The following is an 18280-nucleotide window of genomic DNA, read 5'->3' as shown; positions in this document are numbered from 1 at the left end:
AGGGCTTATCTAGTGGAGTCCCACAAGTGTCAGTCCTGGGTCTGGTACTATTAATATTTTCATTAATATCTTGGATAGTGAAGTGGAGACTATGCTTATAAAATTTACAAGTGAGACCAACCTGGGAAGAGTTGCAAGCACTTTGGAGAACAGGATTAGAATTTGAAAGGACCATGACAAATAAAAAAATTGGTCTGAATTCAACAAGATGAAATTCAGTAAAGAGAAGTATAAAGTACTTAGAAAGGAAAAATCAAATGCACAACTACAAAATGAAGGATAATAGCTAGGCAGTGGTACTGCTAAAAAGAGTCAGGGGGGTTCTAATGGATCTCACACTGAATGTAAATCAGCAATGTGATGCAGCTGCAAAAAGGCTAATATCACGCTAGAGTGTATTAACAAGAGTGTCCTATATAAGACACAGGAGGTAATTGTCCCGCTCTACTCAGCACTCGTGAGGCCTCAGCTGAAGGGCTGTGTCCGATTCTGAGTACCACACTATAGGGAGGATGTGGACAAATTGGGAAGAGTCCAGAGGACAGCAACAAACATGATAAAAGGTTTAGACAGCCTGACCTATGAGGAAAGATTAAAAAAAAAATGGACACGTTTAGTCTTGAGAAAAGAAGAGGAGGCAGCGATAACAGTAGTCAAATACGTTAAGGGCTGTTATAAAAAGGATGGTGATCACTTGTTCTCCATGACTGCTGAAGGTAAGATAAGAAGTAATGGAATTAATCTGAACCAAGGGAGATTTAGTTTAGGTATTAGGAAAAATTTGCTAATTATTAGGGTAGTTAAGCTCTGGAATAGGCTCCCAAGGAAGGTTGTAGAATCCCCATCATTGGAAGTTTTAAAAACAGCCTGGACAAACACCTGTCCGGCATTGTCTAGGTTTACTTGGCCCTGCCATAGCACAGGGGGCTGCACTTGATTACTTCTCAAAGCCCCTTCCTTCCCTATGTTTCTACGATTCTATGAATGTTGTTGCATAGTTTCAGACCCCTGGTTATTGGGAGGCCTGTCTTGAAGCTTACTAACATATACCAGCTGGCCTGCCTCTTCATTTGTCACTTTGTGCCTTATTGCAGATTGTGAGGAGTCGAGCCCTTTTACACCAGTGGCTGATGAGGAGAGTGTGGTGTTCAGCAAGCTTACCTACCTGGGCTGTGCCTCAGTGAATGCCCCCAGGAGCGAAGTGGAAGCCCTGAGAATGATGTCTATCTTACGAAGCCAGTGCCAGATTTCTTTAGATGTGACCCTGTCAGTGCCTAATGTGTCTGAAGGAACCGTGAGGTATGAAGCTATTCAAGGACACTCTGGAGTCTGTTGCAGTCAGTCTGATCAGTTCCATCTGTCAAAGGAGGGCGAGCTACTAATCACAATTAGGAGGAGATATGAACAATCTGGGATTTCTTTTAAATGTGGCAGAAGTGGGTCTTGAGGGATTTTAAAGAAGAGAAGGTCAAGTGGCCTTACAGATCAGTTTGCAAAGAACTTCTCATGTACAAGGGGCAGCAGAGAATCTTCTTTAATATCTGAATTGTCTTGGAAATCGTAACTGGGGCAGTTACTTGCTGGTGCCTTACAAATAGAGAGTAAATTCTAATCCCAGGGGAGGCAGAGCCAGGACGATAAGACTGTTCATGTGCAGAGTCTCAGGCAGGGAGCAGGCTGTAGTCATCCTCCCCAGAGAATGCCACAGAAGGGCAGGCAAGGGCTATTGTGAGAATGGGAGAATTGTGTGACCTGAAATATGTGTGAACTGCTGTGGGTTAGGTCAGCTTTCTGAATGGGAACATCTGAGCTTTATATGGAAATTATAGACATAAGTGTCTTGCATTTCAGGCACCTACACTTTTTTCCTTAGGCATAAGGGGGGGAAAAAAGTCAAACAAATAACTTACATGCAAATCAAGCACTGCTTTTCTTCCCTGTCCTGTCACCTCAGAGTAAAGTGGTTCAGGCAAGATGGAAATACCTGGCCTATTTAATAGGATTCCATTTTAATGTTGACTGATTGCACTCTGTTGGGGAAAAGGGCATTCACACAGGGGTTGGGCATGGATCAGTGTTTCACATCTAATTAGTGCCTTGAGATAAATGAAAATTGGGAGTAGGGTCTATGTATCGTGCTTTCTCGAAATATAAGTGGACTCCTTCAATCTCACAAATAAATGGTTGGCCAAAGTAATCCTTGTAAAGCCCCAAATTTTACTTTACTTTTTTTTTTTTTAAAACAGGCTCTTAGATCCTCAAACACACACAGAAATAGCAAATTATCCAATCTATAAAATTCTCTTCTGTGTGCGAGGGCATGATGGGACCCCCGAGAGTGACTGCTTTGCTTTCACTGAAAGCCACTACAATGCAGAACTGTTCAGGATTCATGTCTTCCGATGTGAAATCCAAGAAGCTGTAAGTTGAATTCTTTCTTGACCTTACTGGTGTTAAGAGCATATCCCAGCAACACTTCGTAAATCTCTTTTGGACCAACTACTTTCCCAGAACTCATAACTCTTGCTAACCTCAGTGAGATTGAATATCTGATTTAAGAATTTGGTCCTAACAGCAACAAATGAAACTTATTCTTCAATTTAATTTGTTTATGTTGCTTTTAAGTCTTATTAAAGTGTCTCATGTACTCAAAGTCTCATTTATAGGGATCATATAGGGGTTATAGTGGATCACAAACTGAATGAGTCAATAGTGTGATGGAGTTGCAAAAAAGGTTAATGTCATTATGGAATGTGTTCAGGGCCGGTGCAACCATTTAGGCAAACGAGACGGCCGCCTAGGGCGCCTAATGGTTGGGGACGCCTAAAAGTCCCCTCAGGCGAGGAGGTGGAGTGGAGGTGAGCTGGGTGGGGGGGCGCGCTGGGAGGGCTGCCCACAGTAACGGGGGAGGGGGCGCACAGGGGAACAGCTCCTACCCCAACTTACCTCCACTCTGCCTCCTCTGCTGAACACACAGCCCAGCTCTAAGTCTCCTCCAATCAGTGCCGCAAGCCTGAGCGGGCAGGAGAATTAGAGCAGCGCCGGCGTGCTCAGTGGAGGAGGTGGAGCCGAGGTGAGCTGGGGCGGGCTACCCAGGCCGGGTTAGCTTCTGCGGGAGGAGGTCTCCCCAGGCAGGGTTAGCTGCGGGGCAGGGGTGGGGAGGGGAGGTCTCCCCAGGCAGGGTTAGCTGCCATGGCAGGGGGGAGAAGGGGAAGGCTCCCCAGGTAGGGTTAGCTGCCATGAGGGGACGGGTGAGAGGGGTTAGCTGTCATGGTGGTGGGGTAGCTGCTGCGGGGGGGCTTCCTGGGTGGGGGGCTGAGTTAGCTGCCGTGGGGGGCGGGGGCGGGGTTAGCTGGATGGGGGGTGCAAGGTGGAAGTTTCGCCTAAGGCGTGAAACTTCCTTGCACCGGCCCTGAGTGTGTTAACGTAAGTGTTGTATGTAAGATACAGAAGGTAATTGTCCTGCTCTAGCCAGCACTAGTGAGGCTTCAGCTGGAATACAGAGTGCAGTTCTGGGCACCACACTTCAGAAAAGATGCGAATAAATTGGAGAGTCCAGAGGAGAACAACAAAGGTGATTGAAAGTTTAGAAATCTTGACCTGTGAGGAAAAAATTAAAAAAACCTGGTCATATTTAGTCTTGAGAAAGAAGACTGAGGGGGCACCTGATAAGTCTTGAAATATGAAGAAAACGGTGATTATTTGTTCTCCATGTCCACTGAAAGTAGGACAAGAAGTAGTGGGCTTAATCTGCAGCAAGGGAGTGCCTTAATCTGCGGGTTTCCCAAAACTCTAAGTCACTCTTACCCCTCTCAGTCTCAAGTGAGGGCTGCTGCTAAGCTGTGAGACAGCTCACTGACACATCAGCTTGTTCGCCTTATAAGCAAACTTCAGGGCTCTGCCAGCCCAAATCTTGCCTAGCAGGTAACAGTCCGTGAACTCCAACTCCCAAATCTATCTGCTGTGCACAGCCCTGTCACTGAATGTTAAGAGTTTGCTTGTGCCTCCCTTAAAGAGACAGTACCCAGCAGCTTGTTACCTCAGTTGGGGTTAACAAACACTCTATTTTAATCAAAGCACTGAATTGGTTTATAGTAAAACAAGTTGATTAAACAAAAATACATACGTTTAAGTGGTACCACGTATAAGGAATAAAGATAGAAAAGGTTATGAGCAAACAAAAGTGAAAATATGCTTCTAAGATTAAAACCTGATTTAAAAAACGAGTGTCTCTTTTTGAGGAAGTGTTTCTTACCAAGTGTGTTTTCCAGCACAGCTGACCAGACTCTCTGGCAGGACGCTTCACAGAGCTCAGAGTGCTGGGTATCTTTGTTTTATCAGATGAAGGATAACTTAAGGAATCTCTCCCCACTCCTTATGGTCCAGTAAACCTTTGAAAGGCATTCTTCTGAGTGAAGAGTATCCCCTGATGAAGTTAGTTTTTCCCTGCAAGGTATAGATGCCATGCTGTCTGGTGTAGACTCTGTCTTCCTGCTGGTTCCTCCCCTGCTTTTTACAATGCAAATGTTCTCTTCCTGCAACCTCTGATACCTGTACAAAATAATAACCTATTGAATTTGGCCACACCTGCTTTGAGGTATTAGCCTCTTTCCTTTGTCCGGAGCAACCTTGTTTATCAACTTCCCCCGATATGCCTGGTTTAAACACATTTTAGTCACATATTTCCAGCACATCTATGAAGTCCTTTGTGGGTTTACTGTACATACATCACACCAGAATATTAATGATCAGTGAATTATTAGTATTCCAATGATATATTTATATGCCATCTTTTATGTAAATATTGTGACAAATGTATACCAACTGGCATTGGTGTGCTGTTCGTGTCATGGAGAATTAGGTTAGATATTAGGAAAGCTTTCTAACGATAAGGGTAGATAAGCTCTGGAACAGGCTTCTAAAAGGGGAATCCCAGTCACTGGACATTTTTAAAAACCGGTTCGACAAACATCCGTCAGAGGTCATCTAGGTTTACGTGGTCCTGCCTCAGGGCACAGGACTGGACTTGATGACTTCTCAAGGTCCCTTCCAAGGACTTACATTTCTATGATTCCATGTTTTCTGTAATTCTACAGCTGTGTAATTCACCCTTGGCTGAATAATTGTGCTCCAAAATCTAAACTGTAATTTAAATTTTTTTCAGCATTTATGATTACAAAGAAAACTCAATCTGAATGAATTTCAGTCTGAGGCAGTGACATCTGCCTGAGTTTGCAGAGAGTCTGAAACAATATCTCTAAAGAGTGTGAATTATCCAGTAGGGTGAAAGCAAAAGAGAATAGTTTCAATGTCAGCATTAACTGCTTCACCGCTGATCATTTTAGCGGAAATATCTTATGTGTATATTCCACAAACCCACATGTGTGTCTCACTTTCCCAGCTGCTAACCTTTACCTGCCCCTTGACAGCTGCTAGGCTGTAGATATTCACTATCATTATAAAAATTTACACCATATAAAAAACTCATTTACACCATATAAAAAACTGAAAATGTGGAGATAATGCAAAACAATCTCCATTTAATATAAAAAAATAGCAAAGGCTAATGCATAGGTTTCATTGAATTAAAAGTAAAATGTAATAATATTAAAATTAATACTGTATCTGAAGCTACCCTAGAGTTTCCACCAGGGAGATACAGACTTTAGGTGAAGCTTGCTGCAGCGTGCAGGGTACTGTCGTTATAGTTGAAAAAGGAACCTCATAAATATGGTCTTGCAGATTTGTCGAGGATCTTCTGAAACCTGCTTTTTCCTTTTAACCCTGCAGAGACAACACAGCTCTGGGAGAGTGAGACAGTCTACTCTGGGCTTGAACAGTAGCAAACACAATAATCAAATTTCAGTTGCAGAATCTATGTTGTTGAAGTGCAGGCCAGAAAGAACACAGAGAATTTGTGGAGCTGGCAGTTACACCTTGTTTACATACCCAGTTGCATCAGTTTGACTAAAGGTGTGACATTGCACTTTCTTAGTTAAACTGGTGCTACATTGTGTGTGTATTTTTGCATCTGTTTGAACCTGGCTTACATCAGGGTAGCTTGCCCTAACGGTTTGCATAACAGGAGCAGGCTAAATTGATATAAACCAGGTTTAAACCGGTGCAAGAAGATGCAATATCACACCTTTTGTTAAACTGATGCAAGAGTATATGCTTAAAAAGTACTACCAGTTTGACTAAATCAGTGCACACCTTTAGTTAAATCTGTGCAACTTCTTTATGGAGGTAGATCTTTAGGAAAAAATAATCTTGCCATAAAAAATGAGCATATTTGGTACAGAATCTTTGAGATGATTAACATCTAGCTAGCCCCACAATGCTATTTTTAGAAACCTTTCAGAGCCTTTAAATAGATAAATTACTACATATGCACTAGAGAATCAGAGTATGATTATTTCCACAACTTGTGAAATAATCACTCAAGGCACTGAAATGTTATGAAGAAATGGTCTCTTCATAACTCAGACTTTGGTAAATGCATAGAAATTGCAACCATGAGGTGACAGCGTGCACATTTACTATTTTATCTTAGTATCTTAAGTAGAACCAGAATATATCTGCATAGTCTTGCACAATATTTTTTCATCCCACTGGTTAATGAAAACACAGGTAGCAATCCTACTTGAACCTTTCCTAATCTCTCTGGTTCTGTATGAATGCAGGTGAGTCGAATACTGTACAGTTTTGCCACTGCCTTCCGCCGTTCTGCCAAACAACCTCTGCTCTCAGCCACTGAAACACCACAGACTCCAGACAGCGATATTTTCACGTTCTCTGTATCCCTGGAAATCAAGGAAGATGATGGGAAAGGTTATTTCAGGTATTGCTTCCTGATTTCTACTTATCCATCAGCTGGGTCTAGTGTTGGAGGGTGGCTGGAGGGGAAAAACGTGATGAAGGCCTATCCCTAAATTCTCCTTTTGAAGAGTTTATACTGTAGAGTAAACCAGTCCTGGGTGTAGGCATTTTTGCTAAATAAAGCAATGATTTATTTCTGGATTTTCTTACTTTGCTCAGGACCCTCCTGTTGGACTCTTCTTTTTATTATTGTTATAGTTTGCATTGCGTTGAGTCTGAGGCCATCTGCCAGGTGTTTTCTGTATTTGTATATACCTCTTTTGTCTTTAAAATGCTGTGTGCAAAATAGCTAATTGCATTCAGCAATGTTATCACTGAAACTAAACACGTAACACTTAAATTCTAGTATCAAATATTACTGGTCAGATTTTCATAGGTGCTAAGCACCATGGATCCTGCTAGAGTCAGTGGGAGCAGCAGATACTAAACACCTTTTGAAAATCCGGCGATACACTTCGCATAAAGCTCCCCTCAGAAAAGATGGAGAGGACATGACACATCAACTGCCATCAGTGTGCTTTTCTGAAGTTTTAAACCCACTCTGGTCACTTGACATGAAACCTTGGGTCTGGCTAAATCAGAAAAGTAGCTGGACTTAAAACTTTGCAAGATACATCAGAGAGTGCTTGGCAAACAAGGGCTTTCATGCTCAAAATTCATCAGAGACCAGAGGTGAAGATGGCAGTATTTAGAAGACATATTCTCTGATACTCGGGTATCCCGTCTGCTTGGTTGCAGGTTTTCAGTATTTTTATTAGTGCACCAGCACATTTATCTGCTAACCCAGAAAACAGAACAGAATTTTCAAAAGGATGCAACTAAACTGAAAAGATGGAAATTACTCTCCATGTGATGTCAGGATAATCTCAGCAAAGTTTCCTGTCACAAAGATATTGTACTATGTGGGGAATAGTTAGGGTGTTATTACAGCTTCAGCAGCCTGATGACCAAGACCACAAGCCCCTGCCCAAACTACTATATCAACATGGCACAAAAATATGTTCCTTGCCCCCATTCCCATCTGGTAATGTATGCCCCATTCACTGCTTCATCTCTGAAGAGCTAGCACTGCAGCACCACCTGGTGTCAAAAATCAACCACCCAACAGTGAATATATTTCTATACAGATTCTTATTCAATAGGACTTTAGATTTTAATGTGAAAATACTTTAAAATTGAGTAACTTTTCAAAAGCCAGGGATGATTTTGCATGTTAAATAGAGTTAGTATGTTGCTGTAGAATTGAACCTTTGGCCTGTCTAGAAGTGTATTTGGAAGCTTGTTTCCTGCTTCTAACTTGTCATTAATTTTACTCTTGCTCTTTGAACATGGTAAATGAAATTAGACTGTGCTTAAACACGTCAGAATCTTTCCAGCAAAAATCTCTCTCCTGGGCAGCATTGTGCCAAGTACAATGTGAGAGATACTTTCGCTGCAAGATTGGAGCTTTTTGATAAAGATTCAGTGACTACAAAGTTGTGTAGTCTGAGCAGGAATCTCAAGATCGTGCTCCATCCCTCCCCATGCCTTGCATACCAATAGCTGTAATTGCTGCCTTCATCTTGCATCTAAGGGTACACCTACACTGAACAAAAGATCTGTGTCACTGCCACAGTTGGCCCAGGTCAGCTGACTTGGGCTTGTGGGGCTAGGGCTGTGAGGCTAAAAATTGGTGTGTAGATACTGGGCTGGAGCCCGGGCTCTGGAACCCTTCCTGCTTGCGTGGTCTCAAAGCTTGGGCTCCAGCCTGAGCCCAAAAGTTTACACAAGAGATGGGTAGAGTTCCTATGCTCTTGTTGGCTTCTCAGGGACTTCCTCAGGATTGGTCCCAGCATTTTTTATGGGGGATCAGGAGGGAAGGAGGCTGGATTCACATTCATTGTCAGAGGGCTCAAGTGTTAACAACTCATCCCTGTCATGTGATGCATTTAATTGAAATTCAAATCTCTGCTTTTGATTTACGCAGCTAAATTTCTCTACCAGCTGCAAATATTTAATTATAACCTTGTAAATGGAGCTTGCATCTGTTCCTAAATGCTTGTCCTCTGTGTTCTGGTTCTCAAAGACAGCTAATTTGTTCTGTCTTCTAATCCAAGTGCTACTCGATTTTGTGTGTGTTCCTATATCCACAGACAATGTAGCAGTTCTAAAGAGTGCCACTGTGTATGACACAGGATAATCTTCATTCCTCAAAGGCCTTTTTCAGTTTCTGGTTAGTCCATACACAGTGTCCTCAAATGTTTTATGTAGCCATGTATAGTATTTTATAATTGTTGAGTTACCTTTATCTCAGTAGCATGACTGCCATATGCTCTTGGAGTTGTAGAGCAGTTTGGCTGCTGGCCATAGGCATAGAGATGTTTCTCTTGGATTTATGGCCAATGGAAGTGTTATTTAAAAACAAATTCCCTTTCCTCTTCTTTTAAGTACGGCATCTTCCCTCCGGGAACTTCCAAAGTACTGCTCAAATGTAACAAACTGATATACAAATTCAGGGCCTGAACCGCTCTCAGGGTCGGGCCCAATGCAAAGATCTTTTCAGCTACAGAAATGCAGCTTCCCCTGGGGTGGAATACAGCAGCTATTTTAATACAGCATAGCAACCTTATTTTAGGAAAAGGAAGTGAAAGAGGAAATATTACCCAACTCAGATGTTTGGGAGTGTTCTGGAGGGAGCAGACTGTAATTAGCCCAGTCTGGGCACTTGGATTAATAATACTAGTCTTTTGCTTAAAGAGAGTCAGTGAGATCTGAAATGACCATGTATGATCAGAATGTCAGTTTTAAGTCTCAAGTGAAAGAGAGCATCACCAGAATGATCATGCCAGAGCAGTTGGGCTCAGAGGGTCGTGTCTCTTGTTTAATCGCCACCTAATGGGTATTTCTTGGTGGTCTCTCACTCAGACATTGTCCAACCTCAACCTTATTTAGCTTGCAAGATCTGAAAGCTTCAAAGCACAGGGCGATTTGACTCTTTTATATGTTATGTGCATGCACACGTGGCTGTGCAAGTCACTGTTAAGTTTTAAGTACTTGGCGTTAGCCGCTCCACGCTGTTCCTTATAAGACCGCTCAGATAAATGCTGAGCTGTACTTGTTTTGTGTTTACATAGCCTGTCTCTCTTCTCGGTCTTTAATCTAAAGACTTAAATAAAATAAAAGGAGGCAAGGGATTAATGCTGCTCTCAAAGGAACATGGACTTGTGTATGGTGGAAACCAACCATTCATCAGTTCCCTCCAACAACTGTTGCAGCTGCACTTCACTATTGAACAAGCAGCCCCAGTAATATCACTTCGATATCCAGGTTGGTCATTTAGCGCAGTGCTGTCTGCACCTACATGAGCAGGCTGGCCAGTGCTCTGGTAAGCATTTAGGAGAAGAAGCCCTTCTCAGTATCTAGCTGAAATAAAACTGGCTAGAAAAATACAAATCTAAGCTACACTGCTGAGGTCTTTAAGTGTGCATTTTCTTTGCTCAGGTGCTTATTACATGCTTCCAAAGGCCCTACTGCCACATTGTCCACATGGGCGAATCAAAACCAGTTTCTAATATATAATGAAATTGCTTTAAACCTCAGTATTTTAAAATCTCTTGTCTAAATGCTGCTGAAAGTGTCCAAGAACAAGCTGTATAATACAAAGAGTTATGTTAGTTAATTTCAAAGCCCAAGAGAGTACTGTCTCCTGATTATATTGCCATCTCTGTTCTGTTACTGACTAGTGGGCAAGGAAGAAAGGTCTATAGGGGGAAAGGAAGAAAGCTTGTATACGAAGCTGACTTCACCAAATGTCTGATGCTGTTTTGATTTATTGAAAGGAGGAATACAGATAAATAACTATCTGAGTTTTCCCCTCTTCTTGGTAAATAACAGTGCAGTTCCCAAAGACAAGGACAGACAATGCTTTAAGCTCCGCCAAGGAATTGATAAGAAGATTGTGATTTATGTCCAACAGACAACTAATAAAGAACTTGCCATTGAGAGGTAACCCTATGTTTTTAATTCTTTAACCATGTCCTATTACACTGTTCCTAGTTCCAAGGCAACAGATGAGTAATCTCTCTATCAACACATGTTTTTATGGGCTTGTAATTTGAGTATGCAAACATCTTCTGGGCTGCATCTCACCAAGGCCCCGATCCTGCAATTGGATCTATGTGGGTGGACACAGTCTCAGTGATCCTCCCACACAATCCAGTTGTAAGACGGGGGCCCACATCTCTGGTGAACACCCTTTGGATATGAGTTATTTTAAAAAATTTTGCATGTAAAGTATTTCTCCTATTTTATGTTGCCTGATTCTGTGTTTAAATATTATTTTTTGCGTGTGGGGAATGTTAAATGCTACTTGAATTTCAAGGGAACCAGAAAAAAATTGTTTTGAAAAAACATAATTTTGGAGCCTGTTATCTGTTATGTAGACCATTCTGTAGTCTCTGTTATCATCCTTCATAAATAACGAGCCTGTTCAGGTAATGGATGGAAAGATCCTGGACTCTGAGTGTGCATGGTGGTCCATTTTAGAGTTATTTAAAAATATGTAAATCTGGATTTATACTTACATCAGTGGTTGCATAACTTCAGTATTTACCCATCCCTGTAGTGTCTGAGAACCTTATATAGTGCACTACATATATTCTGAATCTGCCAGAACAGAGGTGGGCAAACTATGGCCTGAGGGCCCTCCTGCCTGGCCCCTGATCTCCTGGCCCAGGAGGCTAGCCCCTGGCCCCTCCCCTACTGTTCCCCCTCCTCCGCAGCCTCAGCTCCCTGCACCGCCGGTGGCCCTGCATAGCTGGCTCCAGCTGGGCAGCAGGGGTGCCTGTCCTGGTGCTCTGGGCGGCGCGGCTGTGGTGCCACCAGTGCTCCAGGCAGTGTGGTAAGGGGGCAGGGAGCGCGGGGGTTGGATAGAGGGCAGGGGAGTTCAGGGTGGTGGGCAGGGGTGTGGATAGGGGTTGGGGTGGTCAGAGGACAGGGAACAGGAGGGTTGAATGGGGCCAGGGGTCCCTGGGGGCCAGTCAGGAAGGAGGGTGCGTTGCAGAGGGCAGTCGGGGGCAGGGGTTCCAAGGGCAGTCAGGGGACAGGGAGGGATGGATGGGGCTGTCAGGGAACGGGGGAGTTAGATGGGGCAGAAGTCTCGGGGGGGCTGTCAGGGTGAGAAGCGGTTGGGTCGGATAGGGGGCAGGGGCCGGGCACAGCCTCCCCTAACCGGCCATCCATACAATTTCAGAAACCCGATGTGGCCCTCAGACCAAAACATTTGCCTGCCCTGGCCTAGAATATAAAGTGGAGGAGGGGCGGGGGAGGAAATCTTACACCTTCCGTTGACCAGAAGGAGATCTATTCTTGATCTAAGCACTGGCAGTCTACTCAGCACTGTTCATACTAAGGAGTAGGGCAGGGTTTCTGCCCCATGGAATTTGCAATCTGAAATGAAATGCAACAAATTGAGGTTGTGATGCAAACAGAAAGAAGTTAAAGCCGAGTCTGGTACTCCAGCCCTAAATATCGTTCCTGTAAAATAAAGGCATAAAATATACTTGAACTTAATTTTGGATTTTGTGGTCGTTGTCTCTCATGGAAGGATATAGAAAGTTCCTTATGCAAATATCCCTAGTAATAGAAAATGAGATAGAGGAAGCCACTCAACAAGGCCTTGGTCAATCAGCTAATCTTGTTAGTCACAGCTTCGTTTGTGCTGTTCCTTCAGGGAAGATTCTTAAATAACTTCCTGGGCCACTGTAAATAGAAGAGAACCATGTTTTTAAACCAGTTCACAAAACTGTGCTCTACAAGCTCTGTGTTGGTATCCAATCAGGCTCTGTTGTAGTGTCCAAAGGCCCAGTGTGATACACAGGCAGAGAGGTACATAAATGGGGTGTTTTGCAGGAAGTGTTGTTAGCAGTTTGTCCCTGAAATGTAATACTAATTTTTTATGGATTAATTATTTGTGTGTTTGCAGATGTTTTGGCCTCCTCCTGAGCCCTGGGAAGGATGTTCGGAGCGGTGACATGCACCTTTTAGATTTGGTAAAATAGATTTTTATTAATAAATAAAGAACAAGAGTATTTCTTAGCAGCACTGGTGTTTGATCTTGGGGAACAGGCTGGAAAGGTCTGGCTGTGTCGTCACCCATATCCAGTTCTTCAGAATGTGCTCTGCACACCAGAATAGACCACAGTTCCTCTCACCTGTCTGGCACCAGGTTTTAAGATGGATTCAGCTGGAGTGTAATGTGGTATTAATCTGAAAGATGGAGTTTTACCACAAAAGTTTTACCACAAAAGTTTTATGACTCAGATTTTTCAAGTGTTTAATCCACGTTGGTGTTTCAGATGAGCAGCCCAATTTGCCTTAAATGTTTCATTATCCTCTACAGCCAGAACATAGTGGGAAGTTTTATAGGGAACCTGGATAATCATTTCAGCACAAAGACAAAGTTTCAGTATTAAGTGGCATATTGGTGTTTCATAGGTGGCTTGTTGCATTTTTGATCTGATATCTGAAAAGTAATGATGTAGTAATTGCTAAGGTGGTAGGTATCACAGACATAGTTTGTGTTGTGGTTTTTTTTTACCTGAACCATGTTTTATTAATATTCTGTGAACATTTGTATAAGAGTAACTTCTCTATTTTAATTCATATTGAAAGGGTAGCATAAAGTAACTGGACTCTAAAGTACACATTAAATTTTAAAATAGAATAAGGATTTGGAACAGAGTATTTCTAAACCTCTCTCTTGCCAATGTGCTTTATGCACATGTAAATCAGTTCCTGAATTGCTTCAGAATGTAGTCATACACCCTCTTAAAAGTACACTGCTGTTACTCAAATTTGAACAAATTTGACACGTTCATTAGCTATCTCCTGTGTATCCATTCGCAGACATGCTCGTGTCTTCTTAGCAGAGAATTTTTTTTGCTTCTTCTGTGCTCTGCTAAGGCCTATCATTACATTTTGCCATGCATCTGAAATGTCTTGGATTGTGGTTAATGTTCTCTCTGAGAGAGTCCCAATTAGAGACCGCAGAGAGAACTTGGACTTTGCTTCCCTTTAAAAAGTCACCCTGAATGAAAGTTCCACAGTGTGTTGCATTGCACTGCACTGTACAAATAGCATTTCCATTTATAGTCAATTATTTAAAGTGATGTCATTCTTTCTTTATTATAATGGAGCTGGTAGTGCCACGTAAGAGTTAAAGTTGGCTGACATTTCCCATGAAAAGACCCTAATTTCAGTTGCTTATATCTTTGCCAAACTTTAACATTCAGGCTGAAATTTTCTGTGTTTGGTGTCTTCCTAAATCTGAAGTCTTTTGGAAAACTTTGACAAAAATAGTTCAGCTGTTTCCAAAAATAGAGTGGGGAAAATATTTCCTGTTCATATCAAAAAAATGTACAGATGTTTTCTTGAGAAGCTATAGCACATGCAAGATTTGGAGCAGAGTCTTGGAACTGGGTGGAGTGGGAAGGTTGCCTTTGTGTCAGCAATTTGCCTTTTGCTGTTTCTGAATTTGGCCAAGTTATAGGCCTCTGAAAAAGCCCAGTGTGCATATACTCAGCGGAGATGTGGCAATTTAGCAGCAAGATTGTAGCAAATATTGTCTGTATTGGGCAGGTTTCAGTCCAGGGCCATAAGGGCTGAGCAGGACTTTCCCTTCAGTTGTTGCTCCCAGCTGCTTTGGACTACTTTGGTACTGGGTACAGGAACTGAGAGAGGAGACTCTCTCTTGTACACTCATTGCTCTGTCTGCCTGCCCCCAAGCAAGGGGAAGGAAGAACAGCTTGCTTCAAATACAGAGGGGACAAGAGCTAGACCTGGAGGCTTTCTGTCAGACCCTTGCCTCATTTGTTGCAGAAGCTGTAAGAACATAAGAACGGCCATAATGGGTCAGACCAGTGGTCCATCTAGCCCAGTATCCTGTCTTCCGACAGGGGCCAATGCCAGATGCTTCAGGGAGTGAACAGATCAAGGCGGTCATTAAGTGATTCATCCTCTGTTTTCCATTCCCAGCATCTGGCATTCAGAGACTTTTGGATATGCAGAGCATAGAGTTGCTGCCCATCTTGGCTAATAGCTATGGCTACATTTTAGTCACAGTTAGTTATTTTTAGGAAAAGTCATGGACAGATTATGGGCAGTAAACAAAAATTAATGGCCTGTGACTTGTCCATGACTTGTACTATATACCCCTGGCTAAATCATATGGAGCAGGAGGTGGCTTGGAGGGTGCTATGGGGGCTCTGGGGCAGGGGGTTGCGGCTGAGGGGGACCGCCCACAAGGGCTCTGGGGCAGGGTGCAGCGACTGCGGGCAGGCCCAGGACCCCCCACTGTTGCTGGAGGGGGGGAGAAGGCGGGGGAAGGGACTGCTGCGGCCTGAGACTGCCCCAGCAACACCTGGTGCGGCTGGCCCAGGGGCTACCCAAGCTGCTTGGACAACCTCTGGGCCAGCCGCACTTGCTGCTGGAGAAGTCACCGAGGTCCCATAAAATCACAGAATCTGTGATCTCTGTGATAGACTCGCAACCTTACTAATAGCCGCTGATGGACCTATGCTCCATAAACTTACCTAATTATTTTTTTGAAATCCGTTATAGTTTTGGCCTTCACAGCATTCTCTGGCAGTGAGTTCCACAGTTTGACTGTGCGTTGTTTAAAACAAAAGAAAGAACTTCTTCACACATGTCCTGCTCTGTCAGCTCCCTTACTCTTCACATTTTTTATATTATCTTTCCATGAAATATGTAGTATCTTCCTCAATCATCTGTAATGTACAGCTGCCAATCTTTTTGCTAGCCTTATACAGCTGGCCAGTAGTAGTGTTCTCATTTCTGGGTGCCTAACATGAGACGTGGGGTCTGATATACACAAGTCAAAGGGGAGCTGTCCTTTGAACATATAAAGGGCTATAAAATGCACTTGAGGACTGAGGTGCCTCAAATTGGGCAGCAAAACTAGTGAAGACTTCTGACCTTCATCTCTGCCTTAGTTCCCTATCCGTGAATGGGGATACCACCGCCGCCTGACCTCAGGAAAGGTGTTTTGAAGATACATTTGTTAAGGTTTGTGGAGCACCCAGATTCTGTCCTGGTAAGCACCATAGGGAAATCCCATTAGTAAATGGATAACTTTGGTTTCAGAGTAGAGGCCATGCGCTGAACAATGAGGATAAAACAAAATATTTGAGTTAACTGGTTGTTACGTGGGTACTGTCCATTCTGTGCACTGAATGGGGCAAGGGTCCTGTGGAAAGAATAGTATGGGATCATGTATGTAAAGATTGTATTATCAAGCATACTGACAAGGGGGATTAATTAAGGTTACCTGTGAAATCTTAAACTTCTGGCATTTCCTAACTTTTAATGTTGTATTTTGTGAGTACTATGTATATATTTTAGAAAAAGACCAGCAAAAAAAAAGTCTGCACTCTAATGTCCTTTAGATATCAAGGACATTTAGGATAGTACAATCTCACAATGTCAGATGTTGTTTATTACAATGCTGCAGTGTATCAAGATACATTAATGTGAAACAGCTGGAAAGCTTTTTAGTATTAGCAGTTTGTAAGTATTCTGATTTAATTTGTTTCAATATAGTAGAGACAAAGAAATGCATCCCTAAAGCAAACAATTTAGGAGCTTATATAGTCACATACTTGAATGGAGTGAATGTACCATTCAAGCAGCTGTCATTTAGAGACTGCATAGTATGAAATGAGGCCAGAATAACTGAATTGCCTTGAATCTTCTAGCACCGTGTTAAAGAAGAAATCTGAGGGGAGCTTATATAGTTTTGCAATATGGAGCCTTTCCCCTGTAGACAGTGGGTTTCAATCTGACCCAGATTAGTAGTGGCCTGAAAGTCACCAGAGTGCAGTTGGCTCTTTGGCCTCTCTGAAATGAACTATAGTTCTTTCCAAGATTCCTATTGGATAGTGTTAACTTCATAAAAAAATCATTGCAGTTAGTAGTGACTGGCCTTTTCATGGCAGATTCAGCTGGGAGGTCAAAGGTCTCATGGGCCATCGGAATTGAGCTCTCCTCTCATCCCCAGAGACTCTTTCCAGGTTAGAGCTGAGTAACGTGGACTTGGGGAAGTTGGCAGTACTGATGCCCATGCAGTAGTTGTTTTGTGGATAAACATCAGGTGTCTCTCTAGGGCTGGGACTCCTAACACCTTTCACGAGCACACAGTTCACTTTAATTTTTTTTTCATTATTTTAATGTTGATAGTAATGTTTGGTCTTCCATTTGTTTCTAGGAGTCCATGGGCAAAAGCTCTGATGGGAAATCGTATGTCATCACTGGGAGTTGGAATCCAAAATCTCCACATTTCCAGATTGTAAATGAAGAAACTCCTAAAGGTACCAACTTTACCAAACGTAACTTTATTATCAGCAGGAATGTGTGACTGACTTGACAGGCATTGGATTTCTTTTTATTAATTTAAAAGGGCTCTTGCTGAGAGAAATCAGAGTGGAATCCTTTACTTTTTTCTTTTAGTAACATAATATAGTAAAACTAGTATTGTCTCTGAATTTGGTTCACATGGGATGTGTAAATCTAAATAGAACAGAAGACTAGTCCATTCCCTAGTATTAGCATACCATAAGGGTACTCAGACATCCTAATAGGGAAAGGAATGATGGTACAAGATGTAGGAGATGTTGAGGAGGTCTAGTACTTCATTCCTTTAGCTTCTGCAGACTCTCATTATGAATTTCACCAGATCACTTACTATATGATTTCCCTTTTGTATGTGCTTAATTCCTACTATAAATCCAACAAGTGTTGCACAAAGATTATTGGGGGAAAGCCACTCTAAGAAAACTTTACATGTGACAGAGAAAAATCCACTAAACTGGCAGATTTGTGGGGCTCCGCTTCAGTTTTGGGGGATGACTCTTGATTCTTAAGCCTAACAGTGAAACTTGAAGGATAAAATTTCCAAATATTGTAGGTGATTTTCACAATTATAGTTGAGTGCGCAAATTGTGGAATTGAATGTGAATTGCCTGAAGGTCAGAAATGTTAGTGGTCCTAAAATTGTGTGGCCTAGTCTCTTTCCCATTTTGTGAAGAGTCCTGCTGCTATCGGTGGCTCTACTCTGTCAAGGAGAGAATTTCTCACAGCTTGGTGGTCTTGAAAACATGTTACAGAATCTCTTTAACGTGGTAGGATTTATCCATCATCCAAATCACCCATTTAAAAAAAAAAACTGGTGCGAGTATACTGTACTTGTGAAGCAGAGGTCACCGTGCAAAGCAAACACTTAATTAAATATTTGTAATTGTTTTAAGGAACATATTTGATAGTTTTCAATAGGGATTCAAAAAATCTGACAAAGGATTTTTATCCTCTGTAATGGGGCATCCTTTGCTAAAAGAAGATTCTGATAGGG

The 18280-nt window shown here is 42.4% G+C and overlaps 1 protein-coding gene across 6 annotated transcripts in view; it reads left to right on the top strand.

Annotated features, from left to right (window-relative positions):
• The window catches only part of RABGAP1 (RAB GTPase activating protein 1), a 153263-nt gene that overhangs the window by 18035 nt on the left and 116948 nt on the right, over positions 1-18280 (top strand). For all 6 annotated transcript variants that reach the window (XR_007769969.1, XR_007769966.1, XR_007769968.1 and 3 more), the window contains 6 exons: positions 1095-1299; positions 2247-2421; positions 6684-6841; positions 10753-10863; positions 12842-12908; positions 17141-17243. Coding sequence is in view for 2 of the 6 variants with exons in the window: in XM_050926237.1 (XP_050782194.1) it covers positions 1095-1299; positions 2247-2421; positions 6684-6841; positions 10753-10863; positions 12842-12908; positions 17141-17243 (819 nt within the window). In the remaining 4 variants the exon portion in view is untranslated. The remainder of the gene's footprint in view (positions 1-1094; positions 1300-2246; positions 2422-6683; positions 6842-10752; positions 10864-12841; positions 12909-17140; positions 17244-18280) is intronic.

The sequence above is a fragment of the Gopherus flavomarginatus genome, chromosome 17 (genome assembly GCF_025201925.1).
Source record: "Gopherus flavomarginatus isolate rGopFla2 chromosome 17, rGopFla2.mat.asm, whole genome shotgun sequence".
Classification (NCBI taxonomy): Eukaryota; Metazoa; Chordata; order Testudines; family Testudinidae; genus Gopherus; species Gopherus flavomarginatus.
This window is presented reverse-complemented; position numbering and strand designations above follow the sequence as displayed.